We start from the raw sequence: 27,702 nt of genomic DNA, 5'->3' as shown, positions 1-27,702 counted from the left end.
CAGTATCACACTGAGCTATGACTGACTTGTTAAATTTAACTGATGCCAATGTCGTTTGTTTATGCTATGCTCTTAAATGTTGCAAATGGCCAAATATATTACAATTATGCAAATGTTTTTACCTGTTAGTTTATTTGTTTCATTGACCAAAATAATATATGGTATAATTGTATGGGTAACATAGTTAAACATATCTTGTTTACTGTATCCATGGTTATTTGAATTTTAAAAATGCAAATTGACATTATTTCTTGTCATTGGTCAGAACCTGGGGCCTCATGTATAACGCCGTGCGTAGAACTCACGCTATAACATGGCGTAAGCACAAAAGCCGAAATGTGTTTACGCACAGGAAAATCCAGATACAGGAATCTGTGCGTACTCCAACTTCCACGTTCTTCCGCTACATAAATCCTGATCAGCGTGAAAACTAACGCTCGTGCACGCGCATTATGTAATGCCCCAAATCCTCCCAGAATTACGCCTATTTGAATATGCAAATCAATATAAATCGCCCTTAAGGGCAGCCTTCTGTGAAAAGACAATGGGAAAAGCACAGGGGAAAATATAAGAATTTCAGCGAATACCAAGTGGAGGCAAAGGAAAAACATACTATTTGTTCAAATAAACCGTGGTATAATCAACAAAATGAAGTTGATCGAGTGACATAGCGTGTTGGAGAAACTTGAAAGCTCACATTCACAAAATCACACAGTGCCGGAAATAAAAAAGAAGTCACATATCAAAGTTGCCGTGAAAAGAAGAGTTGTAAGCCCACTGTCTGAGTGTCATATGAAAGTTTATTAGGTACAGAGAAAAAAGGCACACGGTGGGGAAAAAGCACGAAATGTCAACTTCAATCTCGGCATTTCCACTTTAATCATGTAGTTTATTTTGTCATTTAGTAGAACATTATAAACTTCATCTTAAAATAGTTTAATTAACCAGTTTCTCAAATCACATTGTAATTAAAGTAGCACGTTAAATGCTTTGTTTTGTATTTGATCTTCTACTGTGTGCTCTATGTGTGTGAATCACTACTTGCTTCTTATACCGACTCTCCTCCTCCAACTGGACACAGAGTCCATTACATTCGTGATATTACAGCTCTCTGAATAACTAAAATACTGAGATGTATAAGTGATGTCATTTTCATGATGATAGGAGTTAAAGCACATTATTAAACATGTGTTTCACTTCGATGAAATAATTTATTGCAGCAGTACTCAGGGGCAGCTCTAGGCTTGTGGTGGCACTGGGCAGAGGAAGAATCGGTGGCTCCTTCGCCGGCCAATGTCAGTAAGGTAGCTTATCACGGTGGATGGCCACGTCCGTTGCGGACACTGCACAGCAGCCTCGTGCTCATGACAAGCATTTATCTTTTGTCGAAATTTGTCGCTGCTTTTAGCTGTGTTGTTATTTTCTTTCTGTTTTATATTCAATATATATTGGCGTGCCCAAGAGTCCTTGCTTTTCTTTCCCCAAGTAACCGATCGCCATACAATCAGCTCTGTAATAGACGTTAAGCCATCTGTAAGCTTAGCGCCGATTCTTCAAAACGTTTAAAGAACATTGAAATATCTTCGTAGTACATGTTTAATTATTCTATCCTTCACGACACTCCCAGTGAAGAATATAGATTATTTAAATGAAGTTAAAGTTTTATGTGTATAATTTAACAAACACATTTTGCTGCATTTCACCTTAAAAATGATATCGTCATCATATGTAAATACGCGCTTTATAAAGTGGCTCAGGTTGTGCGATATTATAACTGTAGTGCAAGTTTACAGTGAGGTGATTGTACTTATAAGTCCAGACAGTTCTACAAGGAGCACTTGATTGAGTGCATTTAAAGTTCTTGGGATTAAACTGTTTCTGAACCGCGAGGTCTGTACAGGAAAGGCTTTAAAACGTTTTGCAGTGGCTGAGACAGCGTGTCCTTAAAGCTGTATACCGATAATTCTCTTTCCGATCAGCTGCTGCTGTGATTCACACTCAGATACAGTGATATAAATACTCCGAGTCGTGCAGTAAGAGTAATATGGAAAAAGATGATTCGCTGTGGCAACTCCTAACGGGAGAAGCTGAAAGAAGAAGAAGGAGAAGTGAGAGTAACAACGCTAAAGCAGTTATGGTATTTGGAATACTATGGCTGTTCCCTGGACCATTATATTGTTACGAGTTAATTACAATCAGATGCATTACACTAATAAACAATATGCGGTTAGTTTCAGTGTATTTATAAAGCCGCGTCAGGAAAATAAAGAGTAACCACACAGGAACAGTAGCACTGCTTTGACGCTGGGTGCCACCAGTCTGCTTAACCAAGCGGAGAACTTGCGTACGACAAGGTATGAGGTACCGTGGAAAAGTGCGTGGCTTTACGGCAAGTGTAGGTTTTATACATCGCGATTTGAACGTGGAAAAGTTCTTACGCAACATTTCTGTGCGTACACACCGTTTATACATGAGGCCCCTGGTCACCAGATTAAACTACAAAAGGTATTTATTTTACAAAAGTGAGTATAAAAACTGAAAGAGTGTTACATATTTGTAACATACATTGCAGTATAGTCTTTGAATACAAAATACAATATTCAGTGCCATATTTTAATGTCATTTATTCCATCCCTGTGTGCCACTACTCAGAAATGCACTTTGTAATTCTACATATAAATTAATTCTAAACTGAGTACGTCTTAGCACACTAGTAAAATAGTTTATTTACTGTTTTATTATCCACAATCCCTTTTAGTAGCTTACGTTTTAAGCTATGTTAGTCAACAAAAATATCTTCAGTTAAAGTACTACTTAACCTTTTCCTCCCTCGATTTTAATTTACTTTCAATGGGACTGTTATAATATTGACCAATCATAATTAATTTTGTTCCCTTATAACTGTATACTTTATTTTTTGTTTCCCCAGCTTCTTTGATCTTCATTCAGTTCCTGGCTAGTTACTATGTTCACATGTTCTACCCATGCTTTAATTTCCCTCCCCCATGACTATACTGTACTAGTGCAGAAGTTGATCAGTTATATTACTGTTCATTATTGATGTATACCGTATTTGTAAACTTCTTAATACTTGTGCTGGTAAAATATTGATCAATGTTAAAATGAAAAACTGTTGCACAATATGATTATTTAATACATTCCTATCTTGAGAAGCATATCTTAACATTCAGGTTTACTCTCAAAGATTATACAGAGCCTTTGTCAGTACTTGTATGCTTTAATTTGAAAGTCTACTTTTGATATCTGTTCTCTCATGATAGTCTTCTTTACAAAGAGTTTTTTCTTGTGGCTAATGTAAATGTCCGTAACATGTCCTGTATTGCCGACAGATAGGTGCTTGAAGTAGGGATTATGCTAACATGCTATTTTTAATCTAAGATTAAGTTTTTGGTTTAACACCTCTGAAAAGAGTTTAAAGCCGAGGTTGTAAAGGAAGTGACAAAAGAAGCAAACCACACTACTTTCTTGATAAATGTACTACAAAATATCATTAAAAAATCTGCTAATCCTAAACAAATATTCTAGTATATGGTTGGCTGTGCACACAATAACTAGAAAATACTGTACTTTAGATTCACTGTATTTTTGGATATTTAATAAAAGTCTGAAGAATGAAGAGATGAACAGGTTGTACAACCTTATATTTTATTCCACTTTAAGTGATATGTGTAAGTTACAGTAAGTTATTAAAGTAAAGAAAATGTTATGCTTATAACTGATGAAGCCACTTTTTACAAACAATGATTAAAAGCAGTTAAGATCAGTCATTTATTCTTCTGACGGCATTTGTTCATAGAACCTGTTCACCAGTATCTGTTTCTGCTGGGAAGTAAGAAATTGCAGTGCACATGGTAAAAGGTCTTGTGAGAATGTTCCCTAACCATCCATCTGTCACTTTTTAACAAGCACTGATTGGCAAGCCCTTATAACAACTGACATCTGTTCCTGCTTATTGATATGCAGATTTATGGTAATTGCTGTGAACAATAAGGTGCAAAATTACATAAGGTGAACATTAAATTAAACCTACAAGCATAGCCCCTTGTAAATATATTTATCTTTTTTATGTTGAATTTTCACACTAGACAGTTTGTCACTGTAGTGTGTGCCATAGTGTACTTTTGTTTTTTCCTTCTCTGATTGTTTCTTTAAGACACATAAGATAAAAGCTCGGCCTGAGCTTTACCCCAGTTAAAAAATGTTTTCATTAATTCAGTGTATGCTTTTTTCATTTTTTTAAGTAATTAAATCATACACACAGAATATACCATTGCAGAATTGTCTAATTTAAGGTTTGTTCTCTGTGCTGTCTATACATGATGCTAGAGTGTATGCCTGTAAGTTATACTTTGCCAAGGTAATTTTTTTTTATCAAAGGAAAAAAGAAAATCCCCAATATATTTATAATAAATTTAATAACATGGCCAGTCTAGTAATGGTTTGTAATTATGAAAGCTATACTGATCAAGGGTACTTGATCTATCCTGAAGAACTGTGATTTATTTATTTATTTATTTATTTTTGCTATGTTTACATTACAAACTTACTATTATAAAACCAATACTTTGGCAGGTTCTAAACTATCCTAAAAAAAAGCACAACATTGAAAATAGTGTCTGTTAATTCATTCTAATCTAAATACAGTGGTACCTCGGTATACGTCTGCTTTGGAATAAGTCCAACTTGGTATACATCCTGTTTAGAGGTGAAATATTTTGCTTGGTATACCACCTTTGTTTGGAATACGACTCGTGTGCTAGAACAACACGTGTGGTATACCGGGCGCGCCTTCAAAAAAAAAAAAAAAGGGGCAAGTTTTAACCTGTACAGTAATCCCTCGCTATATCGCGCTTCTACTTTCGCAGCTTCACTCTATCGTGGATTTTATATGAAAGCATAACTAAATATATAACGCGGATTTTTCGCTGCTTCGCGGGTTCTGTGGACAATGTGTCTTTTTACTTCCTGTAAATGCTTCCTCAGTTGGTTTGCCCAGTTGATTTCATACAAGGGACGCTATTGGAGGATTACTGAGAAGCTAACCAATCAGAGCACGCAGTTAAGTTCCTGCGTGCTGAAGGCAGTGTTAACCAGGAAGTCTCGTCTCGCTCATTCAGCATCAACATGTTTCGCTGTGTAAAGAGTTAACTTTTGTGCTCTTTTGTGTTTATCTTTGTGCATAGTCAAGCCCTTCATTATGGCTCCAAAACGATCTGCTACTGCTTCAGGGCCGTGCCCAAGTGCAAACGGAAGATGTTAATGATTGCCGAAAAGTTAAACATTTTGGATTTGTTGAAGGCTACAATTCTTTTTATTTAAAAAGTAGGAAAGGAATACAAGAGATACGGCCGCAGTGTCCTTTTAACCAGGGTGCAAAACGAGTTGTAAGTGGATGTAATAAGGCAGTAGTCTGGATGGAATCTGCTTTAGGGATTTGGATTGAAGACTGCCAGAAGAAGAAGAACAGCAGTGCTTCACAATCGCCTGAAGAGGCTCCTTTGGAAGAGCTGTAACGCTCTCCTTTGTTGTGCAGTAAAATGAAACTCATTGTTATCGGACAAGTCATTTTCATTTATTTCATCTAATTGCTTTTGTATTTATGTATTTTAGTATTAAGCAGTGTTTAAATTATTTTATACAACCCCATCAATGTATAATATGCCAATAACAATAGGATTTTTTTTTCATGGGAACGAATTAATCATTTTCCCATTATTTCTTATGGGAAAAATTTGTTTGGTATAAGTCCTGTTTGGTATAATTCCAAGGATCTGGAAACGGATTAAGGACGTATACCAAGGTACCACTGTATATGCAAACAATACACCGAAATGTACACCAACTAGTGAAATTATAAAATCAAATGATCCTCTTATTTCAATGTAACTCTGTGAATTTGTGTATTACATCTTTAGAGAAAAAGATTATGTACATAAAAAGGGCTCTGTTTGAAAAAGCAGGATGGTCATCATAATATAATGTAATCTTTGTTAGGAAGAAGTGTGCCAATATTTCAATATTCACTTGAAGTTACTGTATTGTTATGTAGGATGTGGGTAGCTGGATAACAAACGCACTACATCATGACACTAACTAGCCCTCATGTAAATGATGTATAAAAGTGCTAACCCCAAAGTGAAAGTGAAATAAATGTGTGCAATAATCAAGATAGTAACAAATATAGTACGTGATACTAAACACCTCGCTTATGAGTTGTATGAATACTGAGTCAAAGCCTGTTTGAATTTTTTTCCTCCCCAACTAAGAATGACAAGTTTAAATGTACCAGCAGCTGCAATGTTGACAGCTGTGTGACGAATGCAAACAAGCTGTGAACCTTCTTTATGGAAAGCTGTCTTCTGCAGAACGGCCCATTTAATCTGTTTTGTCTGTGATTACCAAACAAGTGAAGATAATATTTTTAGTGGCATGACTTTGAGAAGATTTTTGTTCACTGGTGCACTGATGGAACACCTTTCCTAATTATGGCATTTAATCACAAAATAATAAAAGATTAGCTCAGGTAAAAAAAGATGATGTCATTGAAGAAAATTGAGGCTACAGTAGCTGATCTGACACCAGGGTTAAAACATCAGCGGTTTAAAAAAAAAAAAAAAAAAAGCCAAGAAGTGCAAGGCAGAATTGCAGTACACACTGCATCCTCAATAACACCTAATATGCAAAGTCTAGTATACCATCACTGTCAGAATCTGGAATTAAGAGCCTGTCTTAACGGGCTCTGTGTCCTAAGGAACTGAGCTACGAAGTCCAGGGATAGTGGTAACCATCACAGAAACAATCAGACAGCAGGACATTACATTACAGTAACATGAATGAGTGTGTTTACTGTGAACCTGAAAAATTAGGTTCAGCAGCAACAATGAGAGAGATACTGTTCTGCAAAAAAGGTTTCTGACCCATGAGAATACAGGCAAGTAGGAGAAAGCAATGCTTAGTGGGTGGCGAGTGGCTTTAACAAAAGTGCAAAAATAGCAAGGAGAAAGCAGTAAAATACCATATCTAATACTCCCTGGTCCTGACCTTGAAAGTTTATGGACAGGATACATTTGCACTGGTGCATTTAAGTTTTCAAACTTGAATGTTGAAAAAAAGAGGGAAGAGCACTTATTTGTGCAGAATTTCCCCAAAAAATGATTAGGTAAAAGTTAATCATTAATCTTTGTTACTAGTATAAATAAACCTTTGGAATACCTATGTCCTTGGTCTTGAGGCACTGAACTATTCCACATAAGCCTACATGATTAGAGGTGTGGATCTTGGGGTAGAATTTATACAGTATAGCATCAACATTTTTTCATTCCAACATATCATTAATATGCAGAGAATAAGTATTATGTGTTTTATTTGTTTTTTGAGCTGTCTTTGGGAATTTAGAAGCTGTGCATTTTATTTCAAATTAATAATAAAATTGCTTCTGCATTCCCACAGATAGCAAACTATTAAAGTTAGCACTTCTGTAGAAATATCTCAATATGGTTTGTCCATATTGTTGTTAAGCAGTTGGGTTCATTTTGGTCTTTACCATGTGCTGTAGAAGAAAGAACTTGATATAAAACAAGAAATTTACAAACATAGACAGATAAAAATTGACTTGTCAGATCTTAATTTCAGGTTACCCTATGTAAACCAAGGGGATAAGTTTCAGGTATTTTAAAACTTTACTACTATAAAACAATACCAACTCGTGACCTGTTTTAAGAGAAACCCTGTTCTAGACAACAAATCCTTTTCAGGACAAAGATACTGTATGTTTGAAATATTAAGATTGATCTAACTACAACCCAGTATTGCTGGCAACTGTTTTGCTTTTTTTGAGTTTAGTGGGGTTTTTTTTGGGTTTTTTTTTTATTTTTTTAACCAATTTCATTTTAGAGCTGTTTTCGACTATTTCCAAACCAATGTTGTATTTCATCCGTCCATACTTCATCCTTTGCTACCTGGCTTGCACAGAAGTTTAATGGATTGACAAACTGCTGTGTTCGATTAGCAGTAAAAGCATTAACTTGTGGATGTTTTAACTTGCACTTGATGATGCCAGGAAAGCTCCAGTTTCCTTTGACCTAGAATAGGATTGAGCAGGTTCGGGAAAATAGGGTGAAAATAATCATTTAGCACATTTGTTTTCTAAAGGTACTAGCTGATATAGAATGTATAGTTACATGAATTGGCCAGTTAGCTATTTTTATATAGTAGGAATTTCCCCGATGTGCAGTTATTTTTTACTTACTAAAATCCTTAAATCATCTAGAAAAGTTGTTATCATGCCCTCTCAATATATCAGATTTCAGCCTTTTTGGCAGCACTTCTGTACAATTTCCGAAATGCTGGGTACCTCCTTAATAGCCTCATGTAGCTGCTGGGAGGTTATAGTGACGTCTTCGTATGTAAAAACCTTCAAAAATATGAATAAATTTAAGGCATGTATTATTTCTGTATTTGTATACTTAAGTTCACCCTTATGATTAAAAATAATAAACTTGACTTCAACCTTGACCATTATTTTGCTGCTAGAATACTAAAGTAATCCCTTTTGGCTGAGAATTTGCATTTTCTGGAAATGATTTTTCTTTCTGATTTTTAGTTTTTCCAATATCTTATTTAAACATTATTCTGAAATACTCATAAACCCTATGGTTAGTGCTGAAGTTATCCATGTGTCATAAACCTGTCATGTAATGTGCAATTTTGAGATTAATTGTTTAACTCTTTATCCATTGTCAAGTTCCCTTTAATTTCTTATTGCTTCTAAATTTTGGGATTTGTTCTGCATTAAACAGTATGTTAAATTCCACAGTTTCTTTTTTCACGAAGCTGAACGAATGTATTATGTTTTGCATGACTGTAAGTTTAAAAAGACATTCCTAGTAGTGCATTACATACATTTAGATCATTTAAAAACAAGAGTTGCCTCATAAAATTGTGTATTTGCCAAACTGAATACTAGCAAGAAGCATATTTCATTTCTTTAACAGGTAATATTTTAAATTCATCCATTCATGATGGAAAGGTTGGATAATGGATGGATTCATGATGGAATTAACCTAATACTTCTGACATTATTACATATACTGTAGATATCTCTTGGTTTAGATTTAGAATTGTACATCCTCTATGTATTTTACTATCTGTTCATTTATATTGTTGTACTGTGTTGTTAAAGACATTGTTCTTAAAGTGGATTCCATTTATTAAATCATTATCCATGCTATGAATTTTCATACTTTTGTAAATACAAGTTGTTATTGCTTATTGACCAACAACAAACTTCACAATTGATGTACAGCAGTAATTATCTCAGTGCAAAGATCTTGCATTAAATAAATGTGAAGGAAAGTGTGTGAGCATTGATAGACAACACATCTACTGTCCAAGTGCACTAGTCAAACTTCAATTGCTCTTCACAGAATGTTCCATCTATATTCCCTTTCACTTAAATGACTTGTATTTTAAAGTACATATATAATTATATATTTTTCCCTATTTGTATTCTTAAGTTAATGTTAAATTATGTGATTGTCTGTATTTCTGAGAAATTGTAATATTTTCAGTACTCAGTGATGGTTTCTTTAATTCCTAAAATCACCTATGATCACAAGTGGCAAACTACTTTTTACATTCTAGATTCATAACTTACAATTAACTTACAATAAATATTTAAGACTTTCAAATGAAGTTGCTTTGGGTCACCAATATGCTAGATTGACGAATTACTAATATATAATTTGAAAAATACAAATCAAATATAATTGCATATTTTTAAAAAATGTGTCAGAGCACCTTAGCTCTTTGCATTGTTAAAACCTGTGCACACCTATATTTAATCTTATCAAGATCTCATTAGTAGGAGCCATTCAAGTCAAAAATGTGTTAATTTGCTAACATTCTTTTTTTTTTTTGCCTCCTTCCTCTAGGTATGAATGCCTTGCAGTTACAGAACCTGGCAACTTTAGCAGCTGCAGCTGCAGCAGCACAGAATTCTGCTGCCACGTCTAATGCAAACCCACTTTCAACAACCACTAGTGCCCTTGGAGCACTTACAAGTCCAGGTAATATTTGTTCACATAGACACTTTTTACTTTCAGTGCTTCCTCTTTGATAGTAGTTCAAGCACAGCACCATTACTAAAAGTGTTTAAGGATACTATTTCCCAATTGAACATTTGTGCAAGGTAAGGTCCAAAAGTGTTCACAATAGTGTTTTAGATCCTGTTTTATAGTATGGAATTTATGTTTTAAATTAGTAAAGTGCCAGTGAATAGACTGAAAAATTCAAGAAAGGCTGCCTGTGTCAGCAAGATCTGGTTACTCATGCATTTCCACATGTCACAGGCAAGTAACTGCTAGATTACATGGTTCATTTAACTTAAGACACTATGTTAATGATGATCAATTAAAATCAGTATTGGTTCTGTTTTTTTTTTATTTGTTTTTATTTTTGTTTTATTTACTCTTGTATTTATCTACCCACTATATCAGATTTCTCATACTTGTGCATTATGTAGAAAAAAATAATTCAATCCTGATGTGTGAACTTTGTCGGGAAGCTATGGTTCCATTTCACTCTCATTTCATACATACAGTATATAACAAATGATTTCATTTTCTGCCTGATTTTCATCTGCAACTGAGGCTTATTTGAGCTTAATTTAATGTTTAAGCCTTGGTGTTTATTCTGTGCTTTACAACTATGTACCTCTGTCATGTACAAACTCATTTGTAGTTTGTCAGTCAACAACATTCTTCTGGCTAACATAGGCTTGTGCTGGCTGTTGGTTAAAGGAATAATCCCCCCACAAATTGTTTTTTTATTTTACTAACTGCATGTAGTTTGTGGTGATGAGCAAGAACATTTTTTAGTCTTTTTTCATGGAGAACTGAGATTACAGTGTTTATGATATAATACTGTCTGATAGTGACCAATGCTGTACAATGTAAAATGATGTGGAAAGCATCCATGGAAAGAAGAAAAAAAAATATTGTATTACTTGTATCGCATAATCCACATGTCAGTTATCTAGTCTCAATGCTCATGATTTTTTGCTAAAATATTGCTAGGTATATAATTACAAAAAAATCTGTGCACATAATGAATAAGAAAGTAAAACATAATTGGGACTATCTTTGTGACAGGGTTCTTGACTAATGCACGAGGAGAAACAGGTGGATATTCAATTCAAACAAGCAGCTATGTGACCCGAGTAACATTACAGTCTTCCCAAACTCCCCTTACATGCTTTTCACATCATTTGCCATTGTACAGCACTGATCTCTGTTAGCTTATTATATCATAAACCTTTGTTCTGTCCATTCTGTATGAAAATGTTTAGAAACTTACAAAAAAATAATTTTTGGGTGGAATATTACTTTAAAAGAGTAACAGTTGTGATGTCCCTATGATAGTAAAAACAATTAAGCAGTTGTTTTGTGTGTGCTTCAATTAAGTGCAAAAAGTGCCTGTCATCGCTATGTCTGTCTATTTGCATTAAACCACTCGTTTCAGACTGCACTGATTTTATGGAAATTTGATACACTTGTTTTTATGAAAATTTATTAGGAAAGTTGTGTGATCTCAAATTAAAAAATGCTGTACCATTTTTTTTTTATTTGAAAATAACTAGTTTAAAAGCATTTTTGAATGCATTAAACAAAAACATTCTGTGAAACTTCAATTACTGATACAGATTTTAAAAATTACCTTCAAAGAGGTTGTATATTGTGTATATTTTCCTCTTTTGCCCATCTGATAGCCACTTCTAATCACTAAAAAGATTTCACATCCCTGATCTAAGACGCCTAAATGACAGCAGAGTTGCATATGACACAGGGATGCATCAGTCAGCGAGCACACGGTAAGCTGCAGGTGCGAACCTCTGCTGTACTAACTAACTTCTGCTGCTACTTGAAGTTGTAGCAGGTACATTAGATGATCTTCACAATCATACAAATTTAAAAAAAAATGCAAACAAGGAAAGCAAAAGTCGCAACTTATCAAAAGTTTAACTAAAGAAGAAATGAGCTTCAAAAGTGACTTGTGGCACTATAAACCATTACACATACAGTGAGTAAACGTGCTTAGTATTAATGGTATACTACAGACAGCCTCACTAAAAGCGGACAGCAGTTGTCACATAGTATATGTGTACCAAATTTCAGGTCAATAGATCAAAAAGTTTGCGAGCCACAGGTAATTTAAAATCCTGGACAGACAAACGAACAGCCACGGTAGCGTATTATATGTGAAGATTAGCATTGCTCAAAATATTTATTGTTGGCCATTAAAAATAGCTATTCATCTTCCATACAAAGTGGGTGTTTTATTAACTTCTGAAACATTAAAATAAACAGTACTAGGTCTTTATGTTAATAAAACTTCTATTTTTTCAATATACAAGCTTTAGCACCAGTTTTTAATGGCAAGCTTTTCAGTCATTGGATTTATGTTAGCCAAAACACAAGATTTGATTTCATATGTTCAAGATAACATTAATACATTTTAATGATATACATTGTTTTCTTCTTTTTTTTTTGCAGTAGCTGGTACAACTGCAAACTCCACAGCTGGCGCTGCCATGAACTCCCTTACTTCTTTGGGAACACTGCAAGGGTTGGCTGGAGCAACTGTGGGATTAAATAATATTAATGCACTAGCAGGTACCGTTAACAGTGAGTATTTACAAAGCACAACAATATTTTTACTGCTTTATGGTGGCAGTTAATTTTCTTCCGTGTTTATCTTAGTTTTATATAAAGTAAGTCATAAACGCAAAGTATGGAAACGCTATTGAAATCCCAGAGCATGATTAGTATAAATATTGTGTGCAGCCTTTACAAACAAGATGTTTTATGCAGACCATATCAGCATTAACAAAAGCTTATAACACTAACTACGATCCTAAAGCCTCTTTCATTTTGTTTTCTGTACAATTGTGTAATCTGGTCTACAGTTAAACTTCTATGCCAATTCCGCTGTAAGGAAGGACAGAACAAAAATATTTTTGTTTTTTCCTAACCATTACCTTTTACCATGGCCTTGCTTTACTCTTCTCTTCTCCGCCCCTCTTCATTTTAACTCACAAATGCCTTAAACTGCTGTGTTAGACTACTAAATGACTAAATTCACTAGATGGTTGTACACAGCAAAGCTGTAATGTGCTAAACATTTGGCCATATTGCTTTATTGGTGAAGTTTGTTGCCCCTCCTCCATTTGCATGTTGTGAATTTTATTCTAGTTTACTTTTTTTTTCTTTTTTTTTATAACCTGCATGATTAATACAACACTTTTCTTTTTTGCTGTGTTGATTTGCAGGCTTTAAGATCATTGTTACTTGAGGTTCGATCATAAGAATATAGTAAAGACAGTGGTTGTTCGCAGATATGTTGAGTACCTGGTTTAAATGAACAATTCCTGTTTTACTTGGGAGCACTTATTTTTGAGCTCTCTAAAGATGAACCTAAAAACAAGCTAGTACTTAGAGACATTTTATATCAATTTTTATCAATAGTCATAAATATATTTTATAAGGAATTTCATAAATTTATGAATTAATCTACAATATTTGTATGTTTTATTTCAGCAACCAGTTTTTTTCTGTCATCTAAATACATGCCAAATCCAACAAATTTGTTACTTCCCTGTTGAATTTAAACCACATTCTCAAAACTCCTATTCCAATTATGCAAAACCATTACTTGAAAATCTGCCAGACTGCTGACTCATTTTTCTTTATAGTATACAGTGCATCCGGAAAGTATTCACAGCGCATCACTTTTTCCACATTTTGTTATGTTACAGCCTTATTCCAAAATGGATTAAATTCATTTTTTTCCTCAGAATTCTATACACAACACCCCATAATAACAACTTGAAAAAAGTTTACTTGAGATTTTTGCAAATTTATTACAAATCAAAAAATTGAGAAATCACATGTACATAAGTATTCACAGCCTTTGCCATGCAGCTCAAAATTGAGCTCAGGTGAATCCTGTTTCCCCTGATCATCCTTGAGATGTTTCTGCAGCTTAATTAGAGTCCACCATGTGGCAAATTCAGTTGATTGGACATGATTTGGAAAGGCACACAAATGTCTATATAAGGTCCCACAGTAGACCGTTCATGTCAGAGCACCAAGCATGAAGTCAAAGGAATTGTCTGTAGACCTCCGAGACAGGATTGTCTCAAGGCACAAAACTGGGGAAGGTTACAGAAAAATTTCTGCTGCTTTGAATGTCCCAATGAGGACAGTGGCCTCCATCATCCGTAAGTGGAAGAAGTTCGAAACCACCAGGACTCTTCCTAGAGCTGGCCGGCCATGTAAACTGAGCGATTGGGGAAGAAGGGCCTTAGTCAGGGTGGTGACCAAGAACCCGATGGTCACTCTGTCAGAGGTCCTCTGTGGAGAGAGGAGAACCTTCCAGAAGGACAACCATCTCTGTAGCAATCCACCAATCAGGCCTGTATGGTAGAGTGGCCAGACAGAAGCCACTCCTTAGTAAAAGGCACATGGCAGCCCACCTGGAGTTTGCCAAAAGGCACCTGAAGGACTCTCAGACCATGAGAAACAAAATTCTCTGGTCTGATGAGACAAAGATTGAACTCTTTGGTGTGAATGCCAGGCGTCACGTTTGGAGGAAACCAGGCACCGCTCATCACCAGGCCAATACCATCCCTACAGTGAAGCATGGTGGTGGCAGCATCATGCTGTGGGGATGTTTTTCAGTGGCAGGAACTGGGAGACTAGTCAGGATAAAGGGAAAGATGACTGCAGCAATGTACAGAGACATCCTGGAAGAAGACCTGCTCTAGAGCGCTCTTGACCTCAGACTGGGGTGACAGTTCATCTTTCAGCAGGACAATGACCCTAAGCACACAGCCAAGATATCAAAGGAGTGGCTTCAGTTGTGTGTAGAATTCTGAGGAAAGAAATGAATTTAATCCATTTTGGAATAAGGCTGTAACATAACAAAATGTGGAAAAGTGATGCGCTGTGAATACTTTCCAGATGCACTGTATATGTAAGACCGACACTTCAGAATTTACTACTGATTTAATTAATCAGTCTTTCCGTTACTGGGATGAGCATTTTAAAATCATTTAAATTGCATGTTATCATAATTTTAAATATAAACTATATAAATGAAAAATACACTGGCTTAAATAATTAGAGAACAAACATTTACAGACTATCACTATATTAACCAAAAGATCCACTAGCTGCATATAAAACTAGTTATTATATGGGACAGAAATTGGAAGAATTGCAATGAATGCAATGAATGCAATGAAATTTGCATAAAAAAAAACAAATTGGCAACATTTCTTACACTTTTGTAAAAGTGTAACTGTAAGTGGCCTCAAGTAACAGTTTAGTCCCATATCTAAATGTTTTCTTGTTAGTTCACCAGCTTTTCAAGAGTGATGTTAACCATTTTGTTTTCAGTGCTGAGTTGCATGGACATTCAAGCTCCTCCATAGCCTTTCTGTTCTGTGTGACAAAAAAGTAACGATATCAACTTATTTTGGAAAGCACTAATGAATAAGTGGAATTTTCTTTCTTTATTGTTGGGTTTTATGTAAAGTTGCTCAAATGCTCTCAGGTATGGCGGCCCTAAATGGAGGACTGGGTGCAACAGGGTTGACAAATGGGACGGCAGGCACCATGGACGCCCTGAGCCAGGCCTACTCAGGAATTCAACAGTATGCTGCAGCAGCCCTTCCTACTTTGTACAGTCAAAGCCTGCTTCAGCAACAAAGTGCCGCTGGCAGCCAGAAAGAGGGTAAGTACAAAGTCAAGTCTGCACTTTATAACTATGCAAGTTATTTAAGGAAGATTAAGTCAATACTGTGGTTCAGAATTTGACTAGGATTGCCTTCATAGTTACTTTTATCAAAATCACTCAACCCATCGAGTTAAATCATTATCTCTGACAGGGATGCCCCCCTTTTTGGTCTAAGAGTTCACTTTAACACAAAAAAGGATATATGTTGAAAACACAGACCTTTCTTTATATTTCCCACTTACAGTCATATGAAAAGGTTTGGGAAGCCCTCCTAATTCTTTGGATTTTTGTTTATCGTTGACTGAACTTTAAAAGTAGCAGCTTCCTTTTAATATATGACATGCCTTATGGAAACAGTAGTATTTCAGCAGTGACATTAAGTGTATTGGATTAACAGGAAATATGCAATATGCATCATAATAAAAATAGACAGGTGCATAAATTTGGGCACCCCAACAGAGATGTTACATCAATACTTAGTTGAGGCTCCTTTTGCAAAAAAGCAGCCTCTAGATGCCTCCTATATCCTTTGATGAGTGTCTGAATTCTGGAGGGAGGTATTTTGACCATTCTTCCATACAAAATCTCTCCAGTTAAATTTGATAGCTGCCGAGCATGGACAGCCTGCTTCAAATCATCCCATAGATTTTCGATGATATTCAAGTCAGGACTGTGACGGCCATTCCAGAACATTGTACTTCTCCTCTGCATGAATGCCTTTGTAGATTTCGAACTGTCTTTTGGTCTTTGTCTTGTTGCAATATCCAACCCCTGCGTAACCTCAACTTTGTGACTGATGCTTGAACATTATCCTGAAGAATTTTTTGATTCTTTCTTTTTCTTCTTTCGGCTGCTCCTATTAGGGGTTGCCACAGCGGATCATCTTCTTCCATATCTTTCTGTCCTCTGCATCTTGTTCTGTCACACCCATCACCTGCATGTCCTTTCTCACCACATCCATAAACCTTCGCTTAGGCCTTCCTTTTTTCCTCTTCCCTGGCAGTTCTATCCTTGGCATCCTTCTCCCAATATACACAGCATCTCTCCTCTGCACATGTCCAAACCAACGCAATGTCGCTTCTCTGACTTTGTCTCCCAACCGTCCAACTTGATCTGACCCTGTAATTTACAAATTTCTAATCCTATCCATCCTTTTCACACCCAGTGCAAATCTTAGCATCTTTAACTCTGCTACCTCCAGCTCTGTCTCCTGCTTTCTGGTCAGTGCCACCGTCTCCAGCCCATATAACACAGCTGGTCTCACTACCGTCCTTTAGACTTTCCCTTTCACTCTTGCTGATACCCGTCTGTCACAAATTACTCCTGACACTCTTCTCGACCCATTCCACCATGCCTGCACTCTCTTTTTCACCTGTCTTCCACAATCCCCATTACTCTGTACTATGATCCCAAGTATTTAAACTTATCCACATTTGCCAACTCTACTCCCTGCATCCTCACTATTTCACTGACTTCCCTCTCATTTACACACATGTATTCTGTCTTGTTCTTACTGACCTTCATTCCTCTCCTCTCTGGAGCATATCTCCACCTCTCCAGGGTCTCCTCAACCTGCTCCCTACTATCGCTACAGATCACAGTGTCATCAGCAAACATAGTCCACGGGGACTCCTGTTTAATCTCATCTGTCAACCTGTCCATCACCATTGCAAATAAGGGCTCAGAGCCGATCCCTGATGTAATCCCACCTCCGCGTTGAATGCATCCGTCGCTCCCACCACAGACCTCACCACTGTCACACTTCCCTCATACATATCCTCTACAACACTTATGTACTTCTCTGCCACTCCCGACTTCCTCATACAATACCACAGTTCCTCTCGAGGCACCCTGTCATATGCTTTCTCCAGGTCCACAAAGACACAATGCAACTCCTTCTGGCCTTTTCTAAACTTCTCCATCAACATCCTCAGAGCAAACATTGCATCTGTGGCGCTTTTTCTTGGCATGAAACCATACTGCTGCTGACTAATCATTACCTCACTTCTTAACCTAGTTACTCTTTCCCATAACTTCGTGCTGTGGCTCATCAATTTTATTGCCCTGTAGTTACTTCAGTCCTGCACATCCCCCTTATTCTTAAATATCAGCACCAGTACACTTCTTCTCCACTCCTCAGGCATCTTCTCACTTTCCAAGATTCCATTAAACAATCTGGTGAAAAACTCTGCCATCTCTCCTTAAAAACTCCTGAAGAATTTGTTGATATTGGGTTGAATTCATCCGACCCTCAACTTTAACAAAGGCCCCAGTCCCTGAACTAGGCACACAGCCCCACAGCATAATGGAACCTCTACCAAATTTGACAGTAGGTAGCAGGTGTTTTTCTTGGAATGCAGTGTTGTTCTTCCGCCATGCAAAGCGCTTTTTGTTATGACCAGATAACTCAATTTTTGTCTCATTAGTCCAAAGCACTTTGTTCCAAAATGAATCTGGCTTGTTTAAATGAGCATTTGCATACAACAAGCGACTCTGTTTGTGGCATGAGTGCAGAAAGGGCTTCTTTCTCATCACCCTGCCATACAGATGTTCTTTGTGCAAATTGCGCCGAATTGTAGAACGATGTACAGATACTCCATCTGCAGCAAGATGTTCTTGCAGGTCTTTAGAGGTGATCTGTGGGTTGTCTATAACCATTCTCCCAATCTTGCGCATATGCCGCTCCTGTATTTTTCTTGGCCTGCCGGACCTGTGTTTTAACAGCAACTGTGCCTGTGGCCTTCCATTTCCTGATTCAATTCCTTACAGTTGAAACCTCCGAGATAGCTTTTTGTAGCCTTCCCCTAAACCATGATACTGAACAATCTTTGTTTTCAGATATTTTGAGAGTTGCTTTGAGGATCCCAAAGAGTCAAAGGGAAGCACAACTTGTAATTGACCACCTTAAATACCTTTTCTCATGATTGGACACACTTGTCTATGAAGGTCAAGGCTTAATGAGCTGATCCAACCAATTTGGTGTTGCAAGTAATCAGTATTGAGCAGTTACATGCATTCAATTCAGCAAAATTACAAGGGTACCCAAATTTTTGCACAGCCAGTTTTTCACTTTTGATTTAACTTCATACAACTAAATACTACTTCACTAAAAATCTTTGTTCGGAAAGCACCCCAATACTCAGATGTTCCTAGGAAATGAAAGACATACCACTGTGATCTATTTTGTTGAAAGTACAGTAAATTATAATGCCGGCTTAGAGGGGCTCCCAAACATTTTCATATGACTGTACATAAAAAGAAATGGCTTGTGCCCACAATACCCCATCAACATCAAAACCTATGTTACATGTCATTAAACTCAACCCACTTCTTCCCACTGAGTTGGGGAAAAAAGATGACAGTCCATAACACCATCTCCTATATTATTTCACTACTTCATTGTTTAGCAATAATTATTTTGTTTCTCGAATTATGAGATGTTAATGCATGATTTTCATTAAGGATGTGTTGTCTGGAAGTGATGAAAATAAAAGACTTTGTTTTTTCTTATCCAAGTGTGAAAAAGGACAGCTAAGGAAACTTAGACTTGGACCTTGTGAAATATGCCTTTTATAATATTAAAAAGTATAATGTGCTATAGCAAGAAGATTTTCAGTGCACTTTATGAAAACCTTTTCCCTAAATGTACGCATCCAGACAGCAGATATGAAAATGGTTTGTGTTGCCAATGAATGCAGTGTGTGGTAAGAGGGAAGCACCCCTTTAATTCCTTACATTTTTGCCAGGCATTGCAATCCAAATGTGAAAGATGCTCAAATGCTTGCCATGAAAATCATATATTTGTGTTTTGCCTGATGCATCAACTTCATAATGACATTTTGGTTTTGGAATGTGTGAATATGAAACTGAAATAGCAAGCAACATGCTTGAAATTTATAAATATTTCATTCTTTCATTGTGTACAAACTGCAGAGTTGAATGATGGTTCTGTTAAGTAATGTTGGTATGGATATTTCATTGTCTGCATACTTGATAAAAAAATACATTTTAATTATATATTATTAATTTATTTTTGGTAAGTCATTAGAAATTACCATACCGTCATTTTTCATTCTTGTTAAGAGTAAATTTCATGGTAAGTTTTTATAGTTGTACAAAATTGCTAAAGGCAACATTCATAGTTCCCCAGGATAGAATTAGCACAAATTTTCTGCAGATAAATAGCATTAGAAAAATAGAAAAGGTCCAGTAATACATGAGTGTATTTCTGTTATCCTGTTAATTTACTATAAGAATGCTTAAGAGAAAAAATGCATTTTCACACACAAATAGAACTGTCATTTGAATTAGTAATTAAAACTTAGTATCCAGTCTATTCATTTTAACTTCTTGTCAGCAGGAGAAGACGGAATGAGTTAGAGAGATTATTTTATACTAAATGTAGGTTGCTTTGTGTGCTGAAAACAATGACATTGAAGGGAATGCAAAGAATCTTCAAAATGTCTTGTTCATGGCTGGTCTTTAGTGTTACATACAGTTGTTAATCCTTTTGTAGCTTGCAGCTACAAGTCTTTGTATGCTTCCAGATGCTAGAACGTATGTGGCACTATCATTCCCTCATACTTGTTGGGACACTGTGACACTTTGCAAGCTTCACATGTTTGAAGACAGGTATTGCCTATTGCGGCAAGTGAGTCTTTAAATGGACCAGAGTGTTCATATACATCTTCCAAAAGACATGACATAAACAAGCAAACAGTTTTTATTTGTAGACATTGTGACCTGTTTTACACAATCAACTCAAGTTCAGAAGAAGTGAATCTGAAGTTTATAGTGATAATGGCTCCAAGCTACAGCTGAGCTCTGCAGAGTAGTCTGCATGTGAAATGGAAAAGCTGCTTGCTCCTATGGAACAGAAATTGGGTGATTGAATTGAGAGCAATAGAAGCTATACACCTACTAATAGAAATAGGCTGTTAGCTGTATGGTATGCTCAAAATGTCACTTAACAATGTCTAAAGTAATGTAAAACCACCAGGACAGATTTGAGTCTTTCATTTTAATGTAGAGTACCTAAGCTAAGATATGCTACTGCTATAGACAGGAATATGACACTCATGAAGACCAATATGCATTCTTTGTGATCCTTGGCTTAGTATGTTGCTTTTGAGACACTGTGCACGCACTGTGCTTAATGTAAATATGTCTTCCTGTTTTAATAAACGTTAAATTTTGCTACACAAAGGAGATGCTTTTTAACATTTGTCTTTCAGCATCTCGAGAGAGCATGTTGTGTCTTCTCCTTTTTTGCAGTAGATATATTTAAGTACAATAAATGAAAGGCATGTTTAGCTCCTAAAGTGGAGATTTTTGCATATCTAGTCACTGTTTTTGTATTTTAATCTTTGCAGGCCCAGAAGGTGCAAATCTGTTTATTTACCACCTTCCCCAAGAATTTGGAGACCAAGACATTTTACAGATGTTCATGCCTTTTGGAAATGTTGTTTCTGCTAAAGTCTTCATTGACAAACAGACCAATCTGAGCAAGTGCTTTGGTAGGTTATGTAGAAAATTTAGCACACATTATGCAACACATACTCTGAAATTACATTCTGTTTTCCTAATAGGATACCAGATGTTGATCAACATCATGCAGGTTGTCATTTTACCAGCAGATATAAGAAATAGACAAAACTACTGTCATATGCAATGTAAAACTATTTAGCTCTGATATGCATGTCAACTTAAATAATATACCTATAGTGATGCTACTTCAGAATTTCTTCGGAAAATAATACTCATTCACCTTTATGAAACAGAGTTAAAATGTCTAATCATTATTTAAACAGGTTATTTTTAGTTATATTGAGATTATTTGGAAAATTGCCTAATAAATCTGGATAAAGCTGCAGATATGTCTTGCCATTTTCAGTTTTCCAGCATCAGATTAATATACAGTGAAAAGTAGTGAATTAGACATTTCTTGATATACAGTATGTCTTAAATCTCCGACAGTCATAATCTAAAATGAAAAGTATTGTGAACAGGTATACTGTCCTATATTAATTATCAAAAAACAATAATAATGTTAAAGAAATCTTATCCTAAAGCTAGATATTTCCTTAAAAATGTGATATGCAGCCCTTCATATGTTATCTATGCCTGTCACCATTACAGTTTAAAATAAAAAAATCATTGCCAATTTGATCATCTTCTAGTCCATGAGGTGGCAGCATTTAGAATGGATGGCTTACTTTTAGTAGACTGATTTTGAATTTTCCACTTTTGTGAATCATCTGTGGTGTTGTGGCATTATTGTCTTTAAAAAGGTTTGAAATCCCACTCAGAAATATGAATATTGGCAGTCTTCCAATATATCAAGCATAGTGAATTTGCCTCACTTTTGTTAAGACCAAGCTCTAAATCTAGGTCAAGTTTCTCAGCTTTATGTAAATCTCAGCCTTCCAAGCTTGTCTTGAATGATTTACTAATTGATTGTATCTGGTTTGGTGCATTTCAAGCAATTGTAATCACTTCAGGGGATTATAAAGTTGCTGACGTGCACTTGAAAAAGATTTTTGCATATTGCATTGTTTTTCTGTTGTGTAAATCAGTTCATTTTAATAATGTATTGGGTAGATTTTTTGGATGTTAAACATTTCTTTTAGAAAAGCAATAAATAATTTTTATTAAAAAAGTATATCACAGTAAAAACATAAGGTAAGAAAAAATTGCAGTAAGAGTCAAAACTTTAAAGTGTCACTAAGCTCCATTACCTGTCTAATCAAACTAATGTACAGATTGGAAAGGCAAAAATTCCAAGAGACACAGCACAGTCCTCTAGACCAGTCTTTCAGTTGAGATGTCTTGCCCATCACATTATACTGTCAAATTCTGTATATGAAACTGACACAGCACTCCTTTTGATCTAAAGTTTATTGCACTGATAGAGTGTTTTGATGGGTTACACTTATCTAAAGGGTAGCATGATAGATCACTTGGGGTTTGTATGAAAAGCCCACTTCCAGAATTTATTACTGGTTCTGTCTTCAGAATATTCCAAACGATAAAATGTAGGCACCAGAAGACAACTTTCATGGTTGGTATTGCTCAAAAACCCACAGGAGGTTGTCACTTTTCTTAGGTGTTCCTTTCATACTCCCAAAAGTAAAAACACTCAGAAAAATGTAGACTTATTAGGAACCTATTTACATGATATAAGTTGTTTACTATGCAGTCTAGCCTTCAGTCTGCTTAAAGTCTGCCACATGTTGCCACAGTTTTGTGCTACTTTAGCCCTTATAGAAATTTTTGGCACACAATATGTAACACATCCTCTGAAGTTACTTCCTGTTTTCCTAGTAGAATACCAGATGTTGATCAATGTCTTGCAGGTTATCATATGATTAATCATTTTATTTCTTCTTTTGCAAATTTTGGACCTGTTACCATTTTTTTATTTTAAAAAAAAGTTTTTACTTTATGTCATATGTACCTTTTAATAATTAAGAATTTGTTTGACTTTATTGTTATTAATCTTTTTAGGTTTTGTTAGCTACGACAATCCAGTCTCTGCACAGGCAGCCATTCAGGCGATGAACGGCTTCCAGATCGGCATGAAGCGTTTGAAGGTTCAGCTAAAACGCTCCAAGAATGACAGCAAACCTTACTGATCTTAGCACTAGATGTTTACCGCTCTTTTGTTAGCTTTGATAGGGTAAGTCCCCAATGAGCCAAGCCTGTCTCAATACAGAGGCTGAGGAGGAACATGATGACAACTTTATTTTTAAGTGCATAAACGCTTCCATTCCCATCATTTTTCATAATTATTGCATTGAGTACCTTTTCCTATTAATATTTGTTCAGTTGTGCAGTTTTTTTTTTCTTTTTGAAAACAAAATCTTTCACACCATTACCCTAAGACTGACTGATGTCTTAAGGACTTCTGATAAAATATATGTGCAATTTAACTCTAACTACTGGTGCCACTCATGCCCTTTACAGGGAATCAGGCTGCTTTATGGACCCAATCTAATATATTTAATGGCACTGGCTGATTATGGGTTAATTTTGTGGTGGCCTATCCTGTAATCAATGCCAACAGAAGCACTAACACATTATTCTGCAACGTCTTTCCAATGAATTTACTTTAAGAAGACTTTTATTTCATTAATTAGGTAGACTTGACATTATTTGAGTCAGATCACATTGGTCTTTGTTGGAATGGGATATTGTAAACATAACACCTTCTGAAATCTGTGTTTAAAGCTTAAGTGTTACAGGAAAATATAAAGCTGAAAATACTTGATGATTCTTGAAAGATAAGTTCAAAGTAAAGAGAGCCACAGGCCTGTAAATTTTATTTGTAAAAAAGCAGTTCTATTTTTATACAAAAATTTTTACTGCCTCAGAAGAAACGGAATTTATTTATTGCCTATTGTTAATTTATTGGATACCTAAAGATCAGTTCTCCTTTTACTAGCTAGAACCTTGTGAAGTAGTCTTATAGAATTTCAAACCTGTGCCAAGAATGGAGTTATTTTTCCCCTATCACTACTGAGCCCCAAATCTGTAGTAGCCATGCTTCCTGCCTATTGTTCTTTGTCTTGTATGTGTATGTGTGGTTATTTTGTTTGTATTTTCCATTATTAGTTATTTTTAGTTATGTGACTTTTTTGTTCTGTTTTATATTTGTTTATCAGCATTTCTAGTTTTCTCCCAAAATAAATCCATCACTTGCAAAACATGCTATTGCTGGATTATTTTGGAGTGTTTAAATGTGTGTTGTAAATATAATCTTTATAAAAAATGCAAATTATATAAAAAAAAATCCATAACTTCTAATGACCTGTGATTTGCATTGTTTTTTTCTGTGCCCATGGAAGTGATTTTGTTTCTGCTGCATAGACTCTGTGTAACTTTTTACTCTTCCTTGTTTTTTTCCCCTAGACATCTTCATGCCCGTTAGTTCATCGTTTGCCTAGCATGTCCCTGTGGCGTCAAAAAAAACAAAAAGTTTCATCGTCCCGTCATTGTTTCTGATGTCTTTCTGACCTCACATCATAACTTGGTCCTCCTACTGACCTTTGACCTAGTTTGACCTATGAATTTGCATGTGACCTCATCTAGCTATGAATATTGGGAAGTCATTGTGAAAGCATAGCTGCATTCATACAAGACTGAAACTTAAATGAAACAAAAAAATAGAAAAAAAAAAAAAACCTGTGGCAAAATGTTTTTATTTTCTTTTTCATTAATGCAAACTTGAAAGTATTTTACAGGGATTGGCATTCTGCCTGGTTGCTGGTACTAATAGCAATATGTGTCCAGGAGCACGGAATGTCGGTTTCTAAGTTAAACAGACTACTTCCGAACAGTTTGAAAAAACTGTCTGATAAATATAGAATCTCTCTTAGAGCTCTGTAATAGTTTTTACATTTTTCAGGCAGTGTAAAGTTTTTTGATAAGGCCATTTTAAGTGGCTCACTTTCTCATTAAATCTATATATAGAACCACTTTTTCTAGAATAGTTTAAGGAAAAAAAGATTTGCCCTGTTTTGGGGGAAAATGCTACCTACTTGTGTCACCTTTTGCTGAACTGATTCACAGTTAGACAATCCGTGGTTAAATGCACATGAAATGACCTATATTTTATACTGTTTAAATGTATAGAGAAAAAAGTAACCGTAAACCGTGTTAACGTTGGTGCTCGTTGTGGATTAAGTTGTGGTATCATCACGAGTCTTAAGGTCTTAAATGTTTCATGTTTTTAAAGACAAGATTAAAGATCGGTTTACTTGAACAATAGAAGCCTTTATTATTTTTTTTTTTTTGTTTGTTTTTAATTTTTTTCTCATTTTTTTTTTTTTTTTTGTATTATTAAACAAGTCCTATTTGCTAAAATTTTGTGGGGAAAATATTCCAGTTTTTGTGTTTGCTTGTGAAGCATTGATGTCATTTTTTTTTTTTTTTCTATTGTGGAAAACGATATAGATGTGTTTTATTGTTCAGCAAAATGTGATTTTTTTTTTCTTTTGAAGAAAACTAATCAATGGAATTTAGTGCCAAATTCCAAGGGTACTTCCTGCCTAGAGCTTAAATGTGTTTCTTGTGAAAAGTTATTTGATAACATGGGTATTTTATTACTTACGTGTTTTGTATGAATCCCTCATATTTAAGAAAATATATAGATTTAAAAAAAGTTTGTTAACTTGCTATTCTGTGGTCTTGTTGCCTGAAATTGTTAATGTTTGTTATTTCCCTTTTTGCTTTTTGTAAGATGTAAAAGTGCCCATGTTTCACTTTTTTAACATCTCTCATCAGTGCTGTGAAAGCAAACCTCACAATTTATTTTTTATTTATAATGTTCAAAACGCCCTCTAAAGGTGAGAGTCTCTGCTGCCTCATATTATATTCAAAGTCTTTTGAGAAGGAATTGTTCTTTGTATTTGTACTGATACTCTGCCTAAAGAATTTCACGTCCATCTGTCTAGACAGTCCTAAGTCTATACACCCCACATTTAAAGTTGAGTGTTATCCCACCCCTTCTAAAAAACCTCTTGTTTGCATTTAATGTCTTCCTTCAGCCCATTAAAGTCCTTCCCATACATTACCATTTTTAAACAAGAAAGTGCTGCAATGTAAAAAATTCATCCATAATTATAATTTAAAAAATACCATATACCCTGTCTGACTTGAAGCTGAATTGTGTATACTCTTCCTTGCTAATAGCTGCTTTTTAAGTCAAACCACGGGGTAGGGTAAGGAGTATTTTTTTTTTTCTCATTAAATGTGAGTATAAGCCTTTTGACTATAAAAACACAACGGTGTCAGTATAGCTCTGAGAATTACTTCAGCTTAATTACCTTTCCTTTTGTCCAGGACTTAAGGGAGATATTAATATCTGATTATGTTCTTCAGGGACACAATCAGCATTTATAAAATGTGCAAGACATGAAGCCTTGTTCACAGTATAGAATTAGTCTAATTGGCACAATTAAAAACAAGTTAAGTAGCAATTTAAGAACAGTAAAGATCTTCATTATTTGTGAATATTGACTTTCAAAAAAATGTCTTTCTGTGCAAAACAAAGTTTACCCAAAAAAGATGGGGTAGACCTAGTTGCACAACCTTCTTAAGTGCTGCTGGTTGCCCTTCTTTATCACATTACATTTCATCCTTAAATTTTCTACTGAAACACTTTGAGCAAAGTATCAGTAAATCCTAAAATGGGCTTGCATTAGTCTGTATTGTTTTATGTGTGTGTGCTTTGGCAAGGTTCGATGTACAGTAATGTGCAGCAATAGTTGGTATGAAGCAAGGGAAGATAAAAAAACAAGTTTTTTGTTTGTTTTTTTTATTTTTTTTATTTTAACACTTGCTTAGCCAAAGGCACCTTCTACAGAAATTCTTCTGCTGTCTAGATGTGTAGAATACATAGTGTGTGCAAAATGTTTTACTCTTTCAGAAAGTGCCATATACAGTACACATTACTGAGAGTTTGCAGAACTGCCAACACCATGACCATCAAACCTTGTAGTAATTAAAAAAAAAAAAAAACTTATTAAGCAGATAACTAGCTTGGACTTGGTTTTTCTTTATCTGATTGTTACTGTAATAAATTTTACAGAGGAGTTTGACTTGCTGACCTACAATCTCTTTCCATTCTCCTTTGAGGACTGCTTTTGTACTCATACCAGCTTTCTGCAAAATGTTAATGTTAGTGTTATTCCAAAGAGCAGTAGCATTTAAAATGCCTCCCTGAACTCTTCATGGCAATTATACAGTATGCAAGAAATAAATTTTACTGTCAAGTATGGAAAATATTTTTGTACTTTATGCACAGTGTACTGTATGTGTTAAACAGAATTGTTTATCATTCCAAAATAATTGATTTTCCCATGTGCTCTAGTGCTTTGTATA

At 35.4% G+C, this 27,702-nt stretch overlaps 1 protein-coding gene across 1 annotated transcript in view; it reads left to right on the top strand.

Moving 5' to 3' along the window:
- celf2 (cugbp, Elav-like family member 2) overlaps positions 1–27,339 on the top strand; it is a 533,587-nt gene extending 506,248 nt beyond the window's left edge. Inside the window, exons 10-15 of the mRNA XM_039761305.1 lie at positions 9,954–10,088; positions 12,573–12,704; positions 15,637–15,816; positions 21,192–21,335; positions 23,326–23,497; positions 24,730–27,339. Of these exons, the coding sequence (XP_039617239.1) occupies positions 9,954–10,088; positions 12,573–12,704; positions 15,637–15,816; positions 21,192–21,335; positions 23,326–23,453 (719 nt within the window). The 3' untranslated portion in view covers positions 23,454–23,497; positions 24,730–27,339. The remainder of the gene's footprint in view (positions 1–9,953; positions 10,089–12,572; positions 12,705–15,636; positions 15,817–21,191; positions 21,336–23,325; positions 23,498–24,729) is intronic.
- The last annotated feature ends 363 nt before the right edge of the window (positions 27,340–27,702 follow it).

This window comes from Polypterus senegalus, chromosome 8 (genome assembly GCF_016835505.1).
Source record: "Polypterus senegalus isolate Bchr_013 chromosome 8, ASM1683550v1, whole genome shotgun sequence".
In the NCBI taxonomy this organism is placed as follows: domain Eukaryota; kingdom Metazoa; phylum Chordata; class Cladistia; order Polypteriformes; family Polypteridae; genus Polypterus; species Polypterus senegalus.
Note: the sequence above shows the minus strand (reverse complement) of the source record. Positions and strands in the feature narration are given on the sequence as shown.